The 16,661-nt window shown below is 34.6% G+C and overlaps 1 protein-coding gene across 3 annotated transcripts in view; it reads left to right on the top strand.

Annotated features, from left to right (window-relative positions):
- The window catches only part of LOC131853995 (venom acid phosphatase Acph-1-like), a 35,843-nt gene extending 25,066 nt beyond the window's left edge, over positions 1-10,777 (top strand). For all 3 annotated transcript variants that reach the window (XM_059205115.1, XM_059205114.1, XM_059205116.1), the window contains exons 3-8: positions 653-763; positions 3,588-3,845; positions 7,622-7,804; positions 8,883-9,003; positions 9,824-10,038; positions 10,369-10,777. In XM_059205115.1, coding sequence (XP_059061098.1) covers positions 653-763; positions 3,588-3,845; positions 7,622-7,804; positions 8,883-9,003; positions 9,824-10,038; positions 10,369-10,536 — 1,056 coding nt within the window. In that variant the 3' untranslated portion in view covers positions 10,537-10,777. The remainder of the gene's footprint in view (positions 1-652; positions 764-3,587; positions 3,846-7,621; positions 7,805-8,882; positions 9,004-9,823; positions 10,039-10,368) is intronic.
- Positions 10,778-16,661: the final 5,884 nt, after the last annotated feature.

Genomic DNA, 16,661 nt, shown 5'->3' with positions numbered 1-16,661 from the left:
AGTACTTTTGAATAGTCATTACATTTTTTTAATCTACCGCTCATTCGGAAAGCTGTCCCATCATAAGAAGAACGAGCAAGAAAAGAGTGCAAAATACTATTATTTTATAAAAAAAAATAAGCAGATATACTTGTACTTAGCCACACACGCATATGTCAAATTGAGAATAGATGAATATTGTATGTCTTTTAATGTTCTTTATCTGTAGTTTTACTGAATGTAAAACAGAACTATATTTTAAATTAATTATAGTCGAATTTCGACTATTGGCGTCCACTAGTTTATATATAAAACTAGCTGTACACGCGACTTCGTCCGAGTGAAATTTAACTTTATCTTTCGAAAATAAAAGTAGCTTTAAGTTACAACTTATTACATCAGTCCTGCCAAAAAGACCTGCCGAAAAAAGGGCCGCCAAAATCGGTCCAGCTATTTCAGAGATTTGCCGGAACAAACAGACAGACAGATAAAAATTGTAAAAAAGTAAAAAACTACTATTATTTCAATATTATAAACAGACACTCCAATATTATTTATATGTATTGATAACATTAGCCATTGTAATCTGGCAAGCGACCAACTTATTTGCCATTTTAGTTAAAAAAATATGAATTTCACAGTTCAAATTATTTAAAGTCCAATAACTTTACAGGTGAACAGACATGGCGAGAGGACACCGGACGCTGATGAACTGTCGCTGTCGAATATTAAAGAGAAACTCAGAAACCTAACAGATGTAGATGGACTGGAATCGTTAACTAATGTAAGTATAAAGATATATGCGCAACAAAAATCTGCAGATTTTGCCAAACTGAAGAGGAAACGCCACTACACATCCTATGTACTTGTAGCCCACTCATGCATAAACGAAATATCTCCTTTGGAAAGTTCACACTCTTTCCTAAGGAGATAAAAACAATATCTTCTAAGAATATTCTTCAATTCTTGTCCCTGACAGGTCTAGGTAGCGAACTTTAAAAAAGGCGAGCACAATAGATCTATGTATGTCGCAGTGCTACAGGTCCATGCACCTGACCATAGCCCAAACAACCCAATAAAAAAAAAGTATAAAGATACTAGCTGTGCCCGCGGTTTCACCAGCAATTTTATGTCAGCCTATCTGTACTATAATATGTATATATCATACATGTAAACCTTCCGCTTAAATCACTGATCTGTTGCTGAAAACTGTATTAAAATCTGTTGAGTATTTTAAAAGATGTAAGTGAATGATAGCGGAAGCGACTTCATTGAATACTCATTATCATCATCATCATCATCATCATCATCTGCTTCTTCCTTATCCCATTTATTTATGGTCGGCATAATAGGTTCTCTTCTCTTCCATTCATCCCTGTTCGCAGTCATCTCCTTAATTACGCCCTTTCTTATCATATCATCTTTCATAAACTTCATTGTATAGTATATAAAGATATATTCATTACACAAGTATCAATTGAGACGACCTCAGTGGTGTAGAGATTTAGCACACCGCCTTAGTATAGTCGCGGGTTCGATTCCTCGCACGATACAAACATTTGTATTCAATGAGTGTGATTGTTTGTATCGGTCTGGGTGTTTTCTATGTACATTATGTATGTATTTACGAAAAAAATATATATCAGTTATCTAGTACCTATAACACAAGCGTTATCTATCTTAACTTGGGTCTATTGTGTGAATTGTCCTGAGATTGTTATTATTATCAACATTTCTTACAATAATGTAAGAAATGTTAATTAAAAGTTAATTTAAAACCACCACATAAATAAATTCAAAAAAGAATAATCATGTACGTAGTATATAGTAGATATATATATGTATATATATATATATAGTATATGATAGTAGTAATAGTAATGGAATATTTATAACGATTGTGTTTTGAATTTGAGCTCTCAATATTTCGTGGCTATTTTTTTTGTGAATGATAAGACGACATGAGGTCAGGTCAGTTAGCGCATTGTGATAAATTCACCAGGAATTTACCACTAGAGGGAACAGCGTGGAGGTCGACCTGACATGGTACATTGCTAATCATGAGGTCATTAGTCCACATTTCTAAACCATACCTTCTCCCTATTTAGTGAGTATTATAAACCATCATTATAATAAAAAAAATATATATCATCTGTATTATGTTTTTGTTTACACATAGTAAAATTGTAACCAAGCTGAAACTGTGTGTTTGTCTCTTGTTGTGTTAGAGTTTCGCGTAAAAAGGGCTGAAGTAATTAGTATATAATTTTCACGGAATATATTGTCAAATTAACATGGACTTTTTCTTAGCTAAGGAAAGTGTTAGATATGTTGGTACACCAGTGCGGCTGCGCCCATCATCAGGCTGTCATATAATAAACCAGTGGGATACGAACCAGTGTACGTTTCACTACGCATATCTAACAGAAAGCTAACCACACCATTAGGAAATCATTGAAATGTGAATATTTAAATATTCACAAATTAATTAAGTTATTTATTAATTTAATTTAACGGTCTCGGTGGTCTAACGGTTTAATACAGCGCTTTATTTCCGATGGCCGCTAGGGGTCAAGGTTTGGTTCTCGGGGCGAATCCCTTTGCCCTGGCAACAACTTCTGGGCTGGATTTAAGACTTATAGGGCAGGTTATTTAAAAACTCACAGAAATACATTTAAAGTAGACTTAAAACCTAACTTAAGACGTGAATAAGAATCTGTAACAGACATTTAGAAAATAATAGCTGTGCTGGCGACTTCGTCCGCATATTATAGTGACATTGACCAAATAAAGAAAAAATATTTAATAAATATAACTAATAAAAAAAGCTTAAAAAATAAATAAGATCTTACAAGCTTTTATATAGCCTTAAAAATTACTATATTTCAGTACCAAATTCCATTTAAATTGATTCAGTAGTTTTGGCGTGAAATCGAGACAGACAAACAGATAGATAGACAGACTAACATTCGAATTTATAATATTAGTAACGATATATATGCCGACCATCTGGCAAAGTTAGGGGCAAAAACCATCCAACTGGGCCCCGAACCCTTCTGTGGCTCGTTGCCTAAAACTGGGACATCTCAAAATAATAACCAAACGAGAAGCACTGAATCATTGGCAAGAAATGCCAGGATTAACACATTCAAAAGACCTAATATCGAGCTTCTCGACCAAATAATCCAATAGACTACTGCTATTGAGTAAAAACAACATAGGCATGATGACTAGGGCCCTCACAGGACACCGCAAATTAAACAAGCATATGGCTAACCTAGGCCTATGCACGACAAGTATCTGCAGATTCTGCCAAACTGAAGAGGAAACGCCGCTTCACATCCTATGTGGTTGTAGCCCACTCATGCATAAAAGAAATATCTCCTTTGGAAAGTTTACATTCTTTCCCGAGGAGATAAAAACAATCGCTCCTAAGAATATCCTTCAATTCTTGTCCCTGACGGGTCTAGGTAACGAACTCTGAAAAGGGCGAGCACAATAGATCTACGTAGGTCGCAGTGCTACAGGTGCTACACATCTGACAATAGCCCAAACAACCCAATAAAAAAAAAACGATATATAAATGTTTTAATTTTTGTTATTTTCAGATAGGAAAACGAAGGGCATACCAGATAGGTAAATTCATTCGTCAACGCTACGGGTCACAGGGACAGAACCTGTTATCTAACCTGTACATTCCTGATGAGATATTAGTGAGGAGTACTGATAAGGAACGGACGAAGATGACTGCGCAAGTCGCTATGGCGGCTGTCTACCCACCTGAAGTGGAGCAGCAATGGGATGAAGGTGTCGGCAAGGTTTGGCAACCAGTACCCTACACCGCTGTACCACTGTCTGAAGACTACGTAAGTTCGACTCAATAGATGACTTTATACAACATATACATTGGTATCTATAATCTTAACTAATAGTAATTGCATTCGCTTCATATTCAGTCTTCATAAGTATGACTATATCTCACATTTCCGTCCTGAGCTAAAATGATTTATATAATATACTAGCTGATCCCGCGAACTCCGTTGCGCCTCGAAATTAAATATGTCAAACGTTTTTCGAAGTTTAGTTAAACAATAAATTTCTGAATGCACCCTGTTTGACAGGTATCAGCTGTTTGTATGGAAAATACGGGGAAATATAAGTGTTGTTTTCACTATTTTCCATGCAATTTCTTCATATTTTATAACCGTTTAAAACTTCCCTGGACTTCCACGAATATTTCAAGATTAAAATTTTCCAAATCGGTTCAGCCGTTCTCGAGTTTTAGCGAGACTAACGAACAGCAATTCATTTTTATATATATAGATATTATTTTTCCGTATTTATCTTTTTTTTTTGTTTTTTTTTTTATAATGCATTTATTTTTAAAATGCACCGCCTTATTATCACTGATCAGCGCGACGGTTGACTGGTAGAATGCCATCAGGTATTAAGTTAGCTATCGAGCTAGCGCGGGAAAGCTAGCGCTCTCAATCTTGAGGGATTGCATTTAACAATTTTTGTTCACTCTTTCGCATCTCTTTCCACATATTATTCATGTCAGGTTACTTTGATCTAAAATTCTATCTGTCTATGTAAAATTTGATCTAGAGTTATGGATAAATTATAAATCTTAAATGTGTCTAACATTTAAGATTTATAATTTATCCATAATTCTGTAATTATGTTTTTGCTCCATAGTAAGACGTCTTCCATTTTGCAATGACGATTAACCAGCTGCGTCCGAGGTTTTCGGTGGATATTTATAGCATTGCGTTATTCTGTCAGTCAGTTAGCTTCTTTGCCATTCAATTTCTTAAAAAATTGTCTTTATTTCGAATAGCAAGAAGTTTTGTGCAGCAATAGCACTAGATACTTGTTAGATACCCTTGACTTTGTTTAGGTACATTGCACTTTTCAAACTGTCTCGTTCAATAATAAATTAGAATAATAATAATCTTCTGAATATAAGCATGACCTCAGGTTTTATCGTCAAATGAGGTTAAGGATCTTTTTCACGAATTGGACGGCCTCGATGGCGTAGCGGTTTGGTTCACGAGCTTATTTCTAATGGCCGCGGATTCGATTTCTTAGTTCACAGATTTACTTTTGATAGTCGCGCGTTCGATTCCTCGCTCGTTACAAATATTAGAACAGAAGACAATAAGAAAGATTTTTTTTATTTCAACTTTACTTAAATTTTAGGGCTCATTTCTACTTGGGAAAACGGTGTTTAGAGCAGAGCCGCACTATTCTGTCCCACTTGCATTCTACAATTCAGTTATGTTGTAGACTATTGTAATGCATTTAGAAGTAGCTCCGTAATACAAGGCTCTACATGCCATGTTGGTGTTCGGCCTCTTAGGGTCTTTGAATTGAGGTCCAAGTCCAAGACTTTAAGCACTTTTGAATAGTCATACATATTTTTCAATCGATCTCTCATCTCGAGAACTATGAACAAGAAACTTGCGTGTTGCTCTTTCAAACAATTGTTGTAACTTTACACTTTTATATCGACATATGTATGTATGAATACAAACTACCAACTAACACTAATTCATTAGGATCAAAATACTAAATACACGGTCACAGTTATGCTAATTTAACTATTAATAGTTAATTATAATTTAATTAATTAAATATTACTGTGTCCTGTTTTTAAACTCATCTGTCTTGGATATTCAATTTCAATTTCTGTTTTTTTTTAATTTGGCGTTTGCAACCCTAGTGTACCTACAATAATATTACCCGTGCAAAGCCAGGGGAGGGTGTTAGTTATATATAAAATTATATATTCAGTTAACGATAATAAACTTTGATTGCCACTATAAAAATATTATAATACGATTTACGCTATAACCTTCACGTAATAACATTGTAAGATCAGCGAGTCTAAAATCGTCACTTTAGCAACATTGTAAGGGGAACACGATTATCTTTAATTGCTCTTCAGATAAGTGGCATTGTTTGAGAATCCTCCATATGTTTCCTGTTGACTAAATTATGGATTATCATTTCTAATGAGTCTTTACAATGTTTATTAGCACATGGTCTTACTTTCGATGGTAGCGAATTGGACTCTCATACAATCCAAATATTATGTTTATCAATTTGATTATTTGTATCGGTCTATGTATTATTATTAGAGCTAAAGACTTAAATTTATATTATTATTATTTAGTTTTTGGCTCCCATACTACAAGCTCAGCTCTGCTTAATTTGAAACTAGCACTAAGCTATTAAGCTTATACTATGGGTACTAAAGTACTGATAGAAATAATATATAATATATTTAGAAACAGGGTTCGAAATTAAAATGGCCTGAGCTGAGATTCGAAACCCTAGCAGTGTTCTCAGACTAAAATCGTATCAGTCAGGCAGGAGTTGGCCTTCATGCACTCCATAAGACCTTCCACGGGTTTGAAGTGCCATCTGCATGTGCTCCCTATCGTTGGGAGAACCTGTAAAGGCCAGCTGTGGCCAACAGCATTAGAATAGTTCGAAAATAAGAAATAATATGTAAAAAACATATAGATAAACAAACAATCGCATATTTCAGTCTTACTTTCTACAATCGTGGGTGTGATACGTGGGTGTGATTGTTGAAAGTAAGACGGTATACTGAACCGCTAACACCAAGGCCACTCAGTCATAAAAGCAAATCACCAAAAGTGACCGTTTTAGTAGTCCAACTGGTACGTAATGAATATTACATCATAAAGGTCTGCATCGATCCGGTTATATAACGAGTTGAACTTTTAATCGAAACTGATAGCAGTAAGTCAATTTATGAGTTCATAATGACAAGAAATAATAACAATTAAACCCATACAAACAAAGTAATGATGACAAAGCTGAAACAAACATACACAATGTTCGTTTTTGTTTTGGAATGATTTATCTTTGACTGGAATGTTTGACCCGTGCAACTTCTACGTCACAAGACAGAGAGACAAAGTTTTTTTATGGTTGATAATGGAATGGTGTACCCGCCTGCGCTAAAGGTTTACTCTGGCTGGGCACCAGTGGGGGATGATAAAATGAGCACGAAGTCAGGTCAGTTGGCATCGTGGTAAATGGTAATTTAAATATAATTGTTCACAAAGATAATCGCATTTGAGAACAATTATTTTGAAGAGGAAAAGAAATAAAAGATGGGAAAAGAGAAATATAGGAAGAGGAAGCAGTCGCTTCCTCATTTGACGAAAATAAGAAGGTAGAAGTATATATATATTAGGAAAGTCTTTGACAAAAGAACCTTAATAATGTTCAAACATATAATTTACATTAATTATGGTCAAATTTTGACTACTATCTATACACATAATTAAAATTGTAGTGTTTTTTGTTAGAGTTCATTGAAATAATAGTTTTTTACTACATGCATATGAATATATACACGGTATATACGCCAAAAAACATTTTTTAAAATTTTTGACTCTCTGTCTGTTTGTTCCGATTAACCTCTGAAATGCCTAGACCGATTTTGACGGGACTTTTTGTGGCAGGTACATGATGTAGTCAGGAGTAACTTAGGCTACTTTTATTTTAGAAAAATGAAGTTAAATTCCACGCAGACGAAGTCGGGAGTGCAGCTAGTGTTGTATAAGTGCTTATCATTGCAATGTAAACTTTTTACTTTCAGCTCCGCTACTATTCCAACTGCGAGAGGTTTAAAACCTTGATGGCTGCTGCAAAGCAAGATGCTCTACATCAAGAGTTTGCGGCGTACGATGACTTGGTACCAATGCTGAAGGCGCGCACTGGCCGCAACTTCACGGAAAACATTCTGCTGTTTGAAACTCTGTTCGATCTCTTTCACAGTCAGGTAATTTCTTTCCTCTTATACAGCCTTATCTTCTTCTCCACTTCTCAAACTTGTGTGGATATAAATTGTTTAGTTAATTATTCTTTATAAGGTACAACGGTGCCATCTTAGACATTCAGAACGGCGATGTGTTGTACCATAGGCGTCGAATTATATCTCATGATATAATAATTTGACGGCCATGGTAGTGTAGCGGTTTAGCACACCGCTTTACTTCCGATGGTCGCGGGTTCGATTTCTCGCACGGTACAAACATTTATATTCATATGTTTGTTTGTATCAGTCTGTGTGTTTTCTATATATATTATGTGTGATTCATACAAACGAAAATATTTATCTATTGATATCAGTTGTCTAGTGATCATAAATCTGCTTACCAAGCTAAGCAGATTTATGATCACTTGATTGCGGTATCTGAATTATCTTAAGATGTAATCTTTACTAATAACACGTTCCTAATCGGCAGATCCATTCTGAAATCTAATCTCTATATTGATTTTCATCTTTAAGATGTTTCAACTATCTAACATTTTCTACAATAACTACTTAAACTCAATGAATTTGTTTATACGATAAGGAAACTAACATCAACATTGTACACGCGACTTCGTCCGCGTGGAATTTCACTGTAATTTTCTAAAATAAAAGTAGCCTAAGTTACTCCTTATTACATCAGCTACCTGTCAAAAAAAATCCCGTCAAAATCGGTCCCGCCATTTCAGAGATTAGCCAGAACAAACTAAACGACAGTCAGACAGACAAAAATTGTAAAAAGTGGATTTTTGGTATATGTACCGTATTTATATTCATAGGCATGTAGTAAAAAACGGTTCTTTCAATATTACGAACAGACACTCTAATTTTATTTATATGTATAGATGTATACGTAACTGAAATTCTCAAATTTCACTTTTCACACACTTTTATTTGAGGTCTGCACAATATATTTTCTCCATTCATCCCTGTTCGAAGTCATCTCGTTATTTACTCCGTTTCTTACCATATCTTCTTAATAATAATTAAACATATAAATTTATTTTAGTACTATGAACTGTAATAAATTGTATGCCACTTTCAGGTTGGTTTGGGTCTAGACATACCTGATTGGAGTAAGCCACTATTGCCTAGACTCAGTGAGGCAGCCAATCTAGCCTACAAACTGTACTTTAGGAATGACGAGATGAAAAAAATTGGAGGCGGTAAGATTTCCAGCTTTTAATGATTCTTTGTTTGTTTCGCTGTTTCTTTAATAAAATATGTAATTATACCTACCCTCAATTACTAACAATTGTTAAAAGGTTATTCTATAGTTATTGCTTGTTTTTTAATCATAAATACATTTGTTGGTAGATTTAAAATTTTATATCTGTATACCTGTCATATATATTTTCAATAATAAGTAAATTGAATGTATTATAGTATGACGAACTCAGTGGTTTAGCGGTTGAACACACTGCTTCACTTCCGATGGTCGATTCCTCATACGATACAAATTGTTGTATTCATAAGGATGATTATTTATATTGGTCTGTGTTTTCACGATTGAAGGACGCCAGATGGTGATGGGTGCGCCCTCTTTTTCTCTTTATATTCATTTATATGCACACTTTTTTCTGCATGAAAGCCGAATCGCGTGTGAATGAGTGTACGTGGAAAATCAACTTTTCAGAACAAAAATCTGCACATTTTGCGAAACAGAAGAAGAAACGCTACTACACATCTTATGTGGTTGTAGCCCACTCATTCATAAACGTAATATCTCCTTTAGAAAGTTTACACTTTACCCTGAGGAGATAAAAACCATCGCTCCTAAGAATATTCTTCAATACTTGTCCCTGACGGGTCTAGGTAGCGAACTCTGAAAAAGGGCGTGCACAATAGATCTATGTAGGTCGCAGTATTACAGGTCTAAGTACCTGACAATAGCCCAAACAACACAAACAAAAAAAATCTACTTTCGGTGGACAAACTGCCACTAACAAGTTGAAAAAATACTCTATCTTATAATCTAAATTCCAGGTGTACTGCTAAGCATGTTCATCGAAGCAGGTAAAGATATATCAGCAGGGACAAAGGTACCAAAAAGGTTGAGATTGTTCTCATCTCATGACTTCAACATTGGTGCTTTCATGCGTGTCTCCAAAGTGAAGACCAACTACAGCATCCCGGAGTATGGTGCTATATTCGCGTTGGAATTATACAAATCTAGGAGCAAAGGAGATTTGAGCGTCCTGGTAAGCATTTGTTTGTTTGTAATACTTTATTGTACAGCAAATTCATTTAAAATAACTAAGGTTACAACGATCTTGAAATGTAAGTTGTGCGATGGCGGGCTTATCCCAAAAGAGGGATTTTTTTCTAGCCAAAATAGCTTATGTGTTATTCTGATATACAAGCTATATTACTGTAAAGTTACATCCAAATCTGTTCCGTAGTTATTGCGTGAAAGTAACATTATACTCACAAACTTTCGCGTTTATAATATTATATTATTAAGATAAGATATAACTAAATTGTAATTAAGATTCTGTTTAGTTGTTTGTATAACTGTATGTCCTTTGCAGCCTGTTTACTTACCACAAGCTGGAGAAACGACCGCCAAACTCCTACACTTCGAAGGCTGCGAATCTGATGATTACTGCGATTTTAGCAAGTTTGAAGAGATTACTAAGGAATTTCTTCTACCTGAACAGGAGTACTACAAGATCTGTAATATCCGAACGGAACTTTAGTGATTTAACGTACTTAATTAGCTTATAAGTAAAGTCATTAGGTATAATTTAAAAGACGGAAAGAAAATCTTAGCTGGCCCATAGTGGCAAATTCCCAAAATTTATAACAATGGTATCCTGGGGAATCGAAGGTCAACCTGACAAGACCAAATTCTAGCAATGGAGTCCACATCACTAACAACCCGTTCCCCCGTTTAATAGTTAAATTAACCATATCTGTGATACATAATTGATATTGCAGTAGGTATGTTAATGTATACATTATTTAAATTATTAAATATATAAATGTAGATTCAAATTCAATGTAGATTCTACATTGACATCGCTGTTACTCCAGTCAGCTCGTGACCACGGCTAGTGCAACCTAGTCGAAACGTCGAGAGAGGTAAATACCTTTATTTGCCATAAAATTATTCGTGTTAAGACCCGGTTAATAATATAAATAATGTATATTAAACACGAAAGTTTAAAATTAACTATGTTAATGTATGTTTTAACCTGGCCTCACATTATCAGTTTCAAACCGGACGAGCCGCGCCGACTTAACCGTTTGACATTGGATTCTCATCATTTGTGCACATATCGCGGAGAATATTCTACGGAATTGTTCGGATTAATACCAACTACTGAGTTTCACCATCGTACCACCGACCAGAAACTGAAATAGCATCCTGATCATCTGGATAAACGACGGTCCTCCACAGTGTGTTTAGCCCATTATGGCAAGATCCCAAAATTTATAACAATGCTATCCTGGGGAATACAAAGGTCAACCTAACAAGATAACAATCTATCTTGCCCCACATTACTGACAACCCGTTCTCCCGTTTAATAGTTAAATTAACAATGTCTGTGATACATAATTGATATTGCAGTAGGTATGTTAATGTATGTTTTAACCTGGCCTCACATTATCAGTTTCAAACCGGACGAGCCGCGCCGACTTAACCGTTTGACATTGCATCTCTGTGTATTTTCTACCGCATATAACACGGAGAGTATTCTACGGAATTGTTCGGATTAATACCAGCTACTGTGTTTCACCATCGTACCACCGACCAGAAACTGAAATATCATTCTGATAATCTGGTTGAACGGCGGTCTCGTTTTTCCAGAAACTTTTTTGACACGCACAACTATTGCTTATTACCTTATAGCAATGGTATTTCTGAACCGATATGATATTGAAAACTTCAAAACTATAGCTTATTCCCTCTTAAAAGGCTGGCAACACACTTGCAATTTTTTTAACTGTTCCCTTGGTGTTGTCGTTGCTCATGGGTGGCGGTAACGACTTACCATCAGGTGAGCCACAAGCTCGTTTGTACCCTATGCTATAAAAAACCGTCCGATTGACATATCTGATAAACTGAGCCCAGGTTTAAACGAATTATACGGATGTCTGTATGTTCATTAATAAGTCCCTTTTTATAATGTATAATATATAATACAATATAAAAGAAACGTAACTTTTCCACAAATTAGAGAGTATTAGAAATATGGAACGTATTGAAAACTAGTTGGAAACCGCTGCATTGCCCGCTCAGTGCCATATAACGGTCACGCAGACCTACCACCTGCTTACTGTTGACTGTCATTTCTGAACTAACTGTTTATAGCACAGAAGAAATAAATAAAAAAAAACTAGCTGTCTACCTTTTTGTTCTGTATTTTACAGAGTGTCTATTTTAATGATTGATTTTCATTGCCTAAAGTATACATAGAAATCTTAAAGTAGGTATAAATATAATTAAAAAAAATGTTAATCTATGCTGTTTTCTACTTCCATTAAATTTCAGTATGTTTCCTATTGAAAAATAAATACCTAAGCTCTTATAATAGATAATAATTATTAATTTTAAAATAAATAAATATCATATATATTAAAAATCTCTTACAAACGATAATCTACTATGATTTTTAATTATTAGTACCGTTTAAAACTTTATGCAGTTCCAATCATTTAGGATATTCTATGTTTTACGAATAAATATAATTAAGTATATTACATAATTTCATTTCAAATTCCTATACAATTCCTCACTTCCTATACTAATAAAAACTTAGATTTTAAAGATTTTCCTTTTTAAATTCGGTTGAAAATCTATTAAAAAAATTTCTGACGGATTCAGAATAAAAGTACTTAACAAACATATTAACTTACAAAGAATTATAAGATAGGAGTATTTACCAAAACAATTACTATTATTTGTAATTTTTTTAACTGCGATATAATTATAACAATTCACTTTAATTGTAATAATTATAGGAGTTTCGCGCTAAAAAATATTTTCAATCTTACTCAAGGTTTTAATATAATTCTGTTTTAGCGACATCTAGTGTTGAATTGAGGTATTATTTGCTTAGATGTCTTAGTTCTGTTAATGCTTTTACTTCCTTGACTGCGTTGATTCCTATCGGCCGGAAAACGGTGCTTCTTGAATGGACAAAACAATGCCTACTCACAAAATAAACGTCTTTGAATGTATTTAAAATAAATTATATTAAGTAACAACACAATAAGTACTTATATGTATAAAAGTAAGATTGTAATTCGAATTGAGAACAATTATTTTATGTTCAGCAGGTCTCTAAAAACTAATGAACTTCATTCACAAATACACTATAAATTTATTGTACTTGTTAAGTAATTGAATAATTGACGTAATATACATAAAATTATATTAATATTATATTCGAATCAAGAATATTTTCTCCTAATAAAATCTGCATAGACAACTTTAACTACGCGACACACTTTGCTATTCTATTTTCTAAGGCGCACAATAGTAATAATGTCAGACAAATTCCCGATAATATTATCTGTCCTTGTGATGATTTAAGATCAATTTACATAATAATAATACTGGTATAAACAATGCGTCTTATTCAGACAATGGGGTGTACCCAGAATTGGGGCAAGGCTGTGTACTGACTACATTATTACATGCTTCACAGTCGTTACGAGAGCAAATATTATTTTGCTATTATGTCATCAGTCACGTTAATGGGCGATGATTACCACTTTTGTAGGATTAGTAATTTATTGTTTGTCATACTGAGTCGTATTGTATAACGAAAATGTTAATAAATTACATTTGGCATGTTAAGTTCGATTGAGGTAGAAGTAAAAAGTCAAAAGTGAGAGTTCCCAGTCTCACCTATGTATATTTACCGCCAAGCAGGTTGCTTTCTTAGCTGTATTTCTATCGTCGAGTGAGAAAAAGCAGTGAAATTACAGAATAACGAGTATGACATATTAGTTCTCCGGAATGGGAACGGTTGAACGGCATCGTATCACAGGCGTCACATGATAATATGATGGTGAAAACGCCGTTCATGACGATTATCACTCATCATAAGTTGTGATGTAGTTATTAACAAAAACAATGTATATAAATTTTTATATCAGTTACAAGCTCTGCTTAGCTTGGGACTAGATCGACGGTGATAATTTTTTTTATACAAATGTTATACTTTTGGCTAAATATACATTTTTTATTAGATTAAGGTACTATGGGACTGATATACCAAAAACGGAAGTCCCTAAATTAATAAAAAAATATTCTCATATAAAAGCATGGCTTTGTAATATCTACTAGTACATTTTGTTAAAGGATTTTTAAGGCAGTATTTCCTTACATGGTGAGACATTACAAGGTCTTGTTAGACAGTAAGGGTTAACCAAGGACAGCCATGATCAATCAATGTCACCGTACAACCACATTGTTTCCGGTCAAGTAATATGTCACGTGATTTTTTAAGGCCTCGACGACGTAAATATTGTAGTTGTAGTACCGAGAACCATTACATAGTATAAAATAAAGTCGCTGTCGCTGTCTGTCCCTATGTATACTTAAATCTTTAGAACTACACAACGTATTTTAAAGCGGTTTTTTTAATAGATAGAGTGATTCTAGAGGAAGGTTTATGTATATAATACATTTACACCCGTGCGAAGCCGGGGCAATATATTTTTTATTTATAATTAACTAGCTACTCGCTAGTTAATTATAAATAAAAAATAAAAATACAGTTTTTTTGTATTGTATTTTTTTATTGTTTCCTACATATACAAATACTAATATATAGATAATATATATTTCTTTATGTCTATTTAATATTAGTGTCTTGCTACCGATGGTCTCGGGTTCAATTTCCTCCATTATACAAACATTTGTAATCATAATTATCATAGTTTGTAATGGTACTTTCTATGTACATTATGTATTTCTATAATAATAATTTCAAGACAATTCACACAGCGCCATCTAGATCCAAGTTAAGCAAAGTAAAACGAATGTAATGGGTATGAGGTAACTGATACAAATACATAGATATATTTTTTCGTAAATACATACATATTATACATATAAAACACCCAGACCGATACAAACAATCACACCCATGAATACAAATGTTTGTGCCGTGCGAGGAATCGAACCCGCGACCATTGTCAAGTAAGGCGGTATGCTAAACCGCTAACCATCGATGCTGTCAATTATTTCATTATTATAATAAATCGAAATTATCTCAACCCCACTATAATCTATTCCAATGCTAAATTCTTACGCAGCTGCCCTCAAAACCAATGCAGTGGTTGTTAAATACATAGCTAATAATCCTTCAATAATGAACTTGAACGCTCAAATATATGATAAGACCTAGTGACGAGATAATCTTAGGATAATTTACAAATTGTCTCAAGGAAAACTGAGCCTTAAACGACAAGGAATTAAACTTAATCTGTATCTAATTAAAATGTACAGAGGATATGATGTTATTCCCATGGTAGAAACCTAGGTATCTGAACAAAGATTTTTTCTGACTCATCATCTGCTTCTTCCTTATCCCATTTATTTGGGGTCGGCGCAATATGTTATTCGCTTCCATTCATCACTGTTCGCAGTCATCGCGTTATTTACTCCCTTTCTCACCATATCATCTTTCATACAGTCCATCCATCTCTTTTTTGGCCTTCCTCTGCCCTTATAACCATCCACATTCATTTGTAACATCTTTCTTAAGATATTATCCTCGTTCCTACGCATTACATGTCCATACCATGATAGACGATTACTCTTCAACCTCTCTGACACCGGTGCCACTTTCATACTTCCTCTAAAGATTTTTTCTGACTACTCTAATGCTATTGGCCGCAGCTGGCCTTTAGAGCTTCACCGAACGAGTGCAAATGGCACTCCAAACCAAAGGAAGGACTTATAGAGCGGCTGAAGGCCAACTCACGCCTGACGGATACTACTTTAGTCTGAGGGCATCTCTAAGGGCTCGAACCTCGGCTCAGGCCGTCGTAATTTCGATCCCCGTTTGAATCGAACGGGGATCGATCAGAGGGGCCATCTAATGTCATGATAACGAGATGTCATAGTGCTGTTCATATATATAGTCGACGTTTCCATTTACCACTTTGGCAGGGCCACAAACGTGTTGAAACTTACGTTGTGACTCGGCTCCATCTGCGTTACCATCCAATGCCATAACGCGTGATAGTATTGTAGGCGATGGTAAACACTTACCACCAACGTATTTGAAGTTCTAAATACAAAAAAAGTACCACTGTTCATGATGGTAAAATGCTATCCGCTCTACTAATCAAATCGCATTTCTTCAATGAGTAGATTCATTGCCGCCTATTCTCATGGGTGGTGTCAGCCCATAATTTACATAACGCCCGCAAAATGTAGATTTTCAGCAAATTTATGCCTTTGTCTTGGTAATCGTGAATCTCCGCGGCGTCAATATAGCATTACGATATTGTTTTCGTATTGTAGATCCCGTATATACCGAAACAGGGGCGTACCAATTATACGGGATCCCGGGCCACGGGGGCCCTCGACATGTGTAAGCAAAAATTAACTTCACAATTTTTTTTTATTTCACAAAGACAAAAGTAAAAACAAGCAGTTTCTTTTTTCCCGCTTCATCTGCTAATAAATCATCTGCGAAAAAACGCAAGGAGAGTGTATATTTAAGTTTAATTGTTTGTAAAAATTATAGAAAAGTGACATATAGATAATTATGATGAATATATATTTCTTTTAATTTTACATATTTTTTTTCTTTACCCTTCGTGAAGGGGCCCCAAACAGATTTTTATACGGGGC

Source organism: Achroia grisella, unplaced genomic scaffold (genome assembly GCF_030625045.1).
Source record: "Achroia grisella isolate CSIRO2021 unplaced genomic scaffold, CSIRO_AGI_Agris_v1 utg918, whole genome shotgun sequence".
Taxonomy (NCBI): Eukaryota; Metazoa; Arthropoda; class Insecta; order Lepidoptera; family Pyralidae; genus Achroia; species Achroia grisella.
This window is presented reverse-complemented; position numbering and strand designations above follow the sequence as displayed.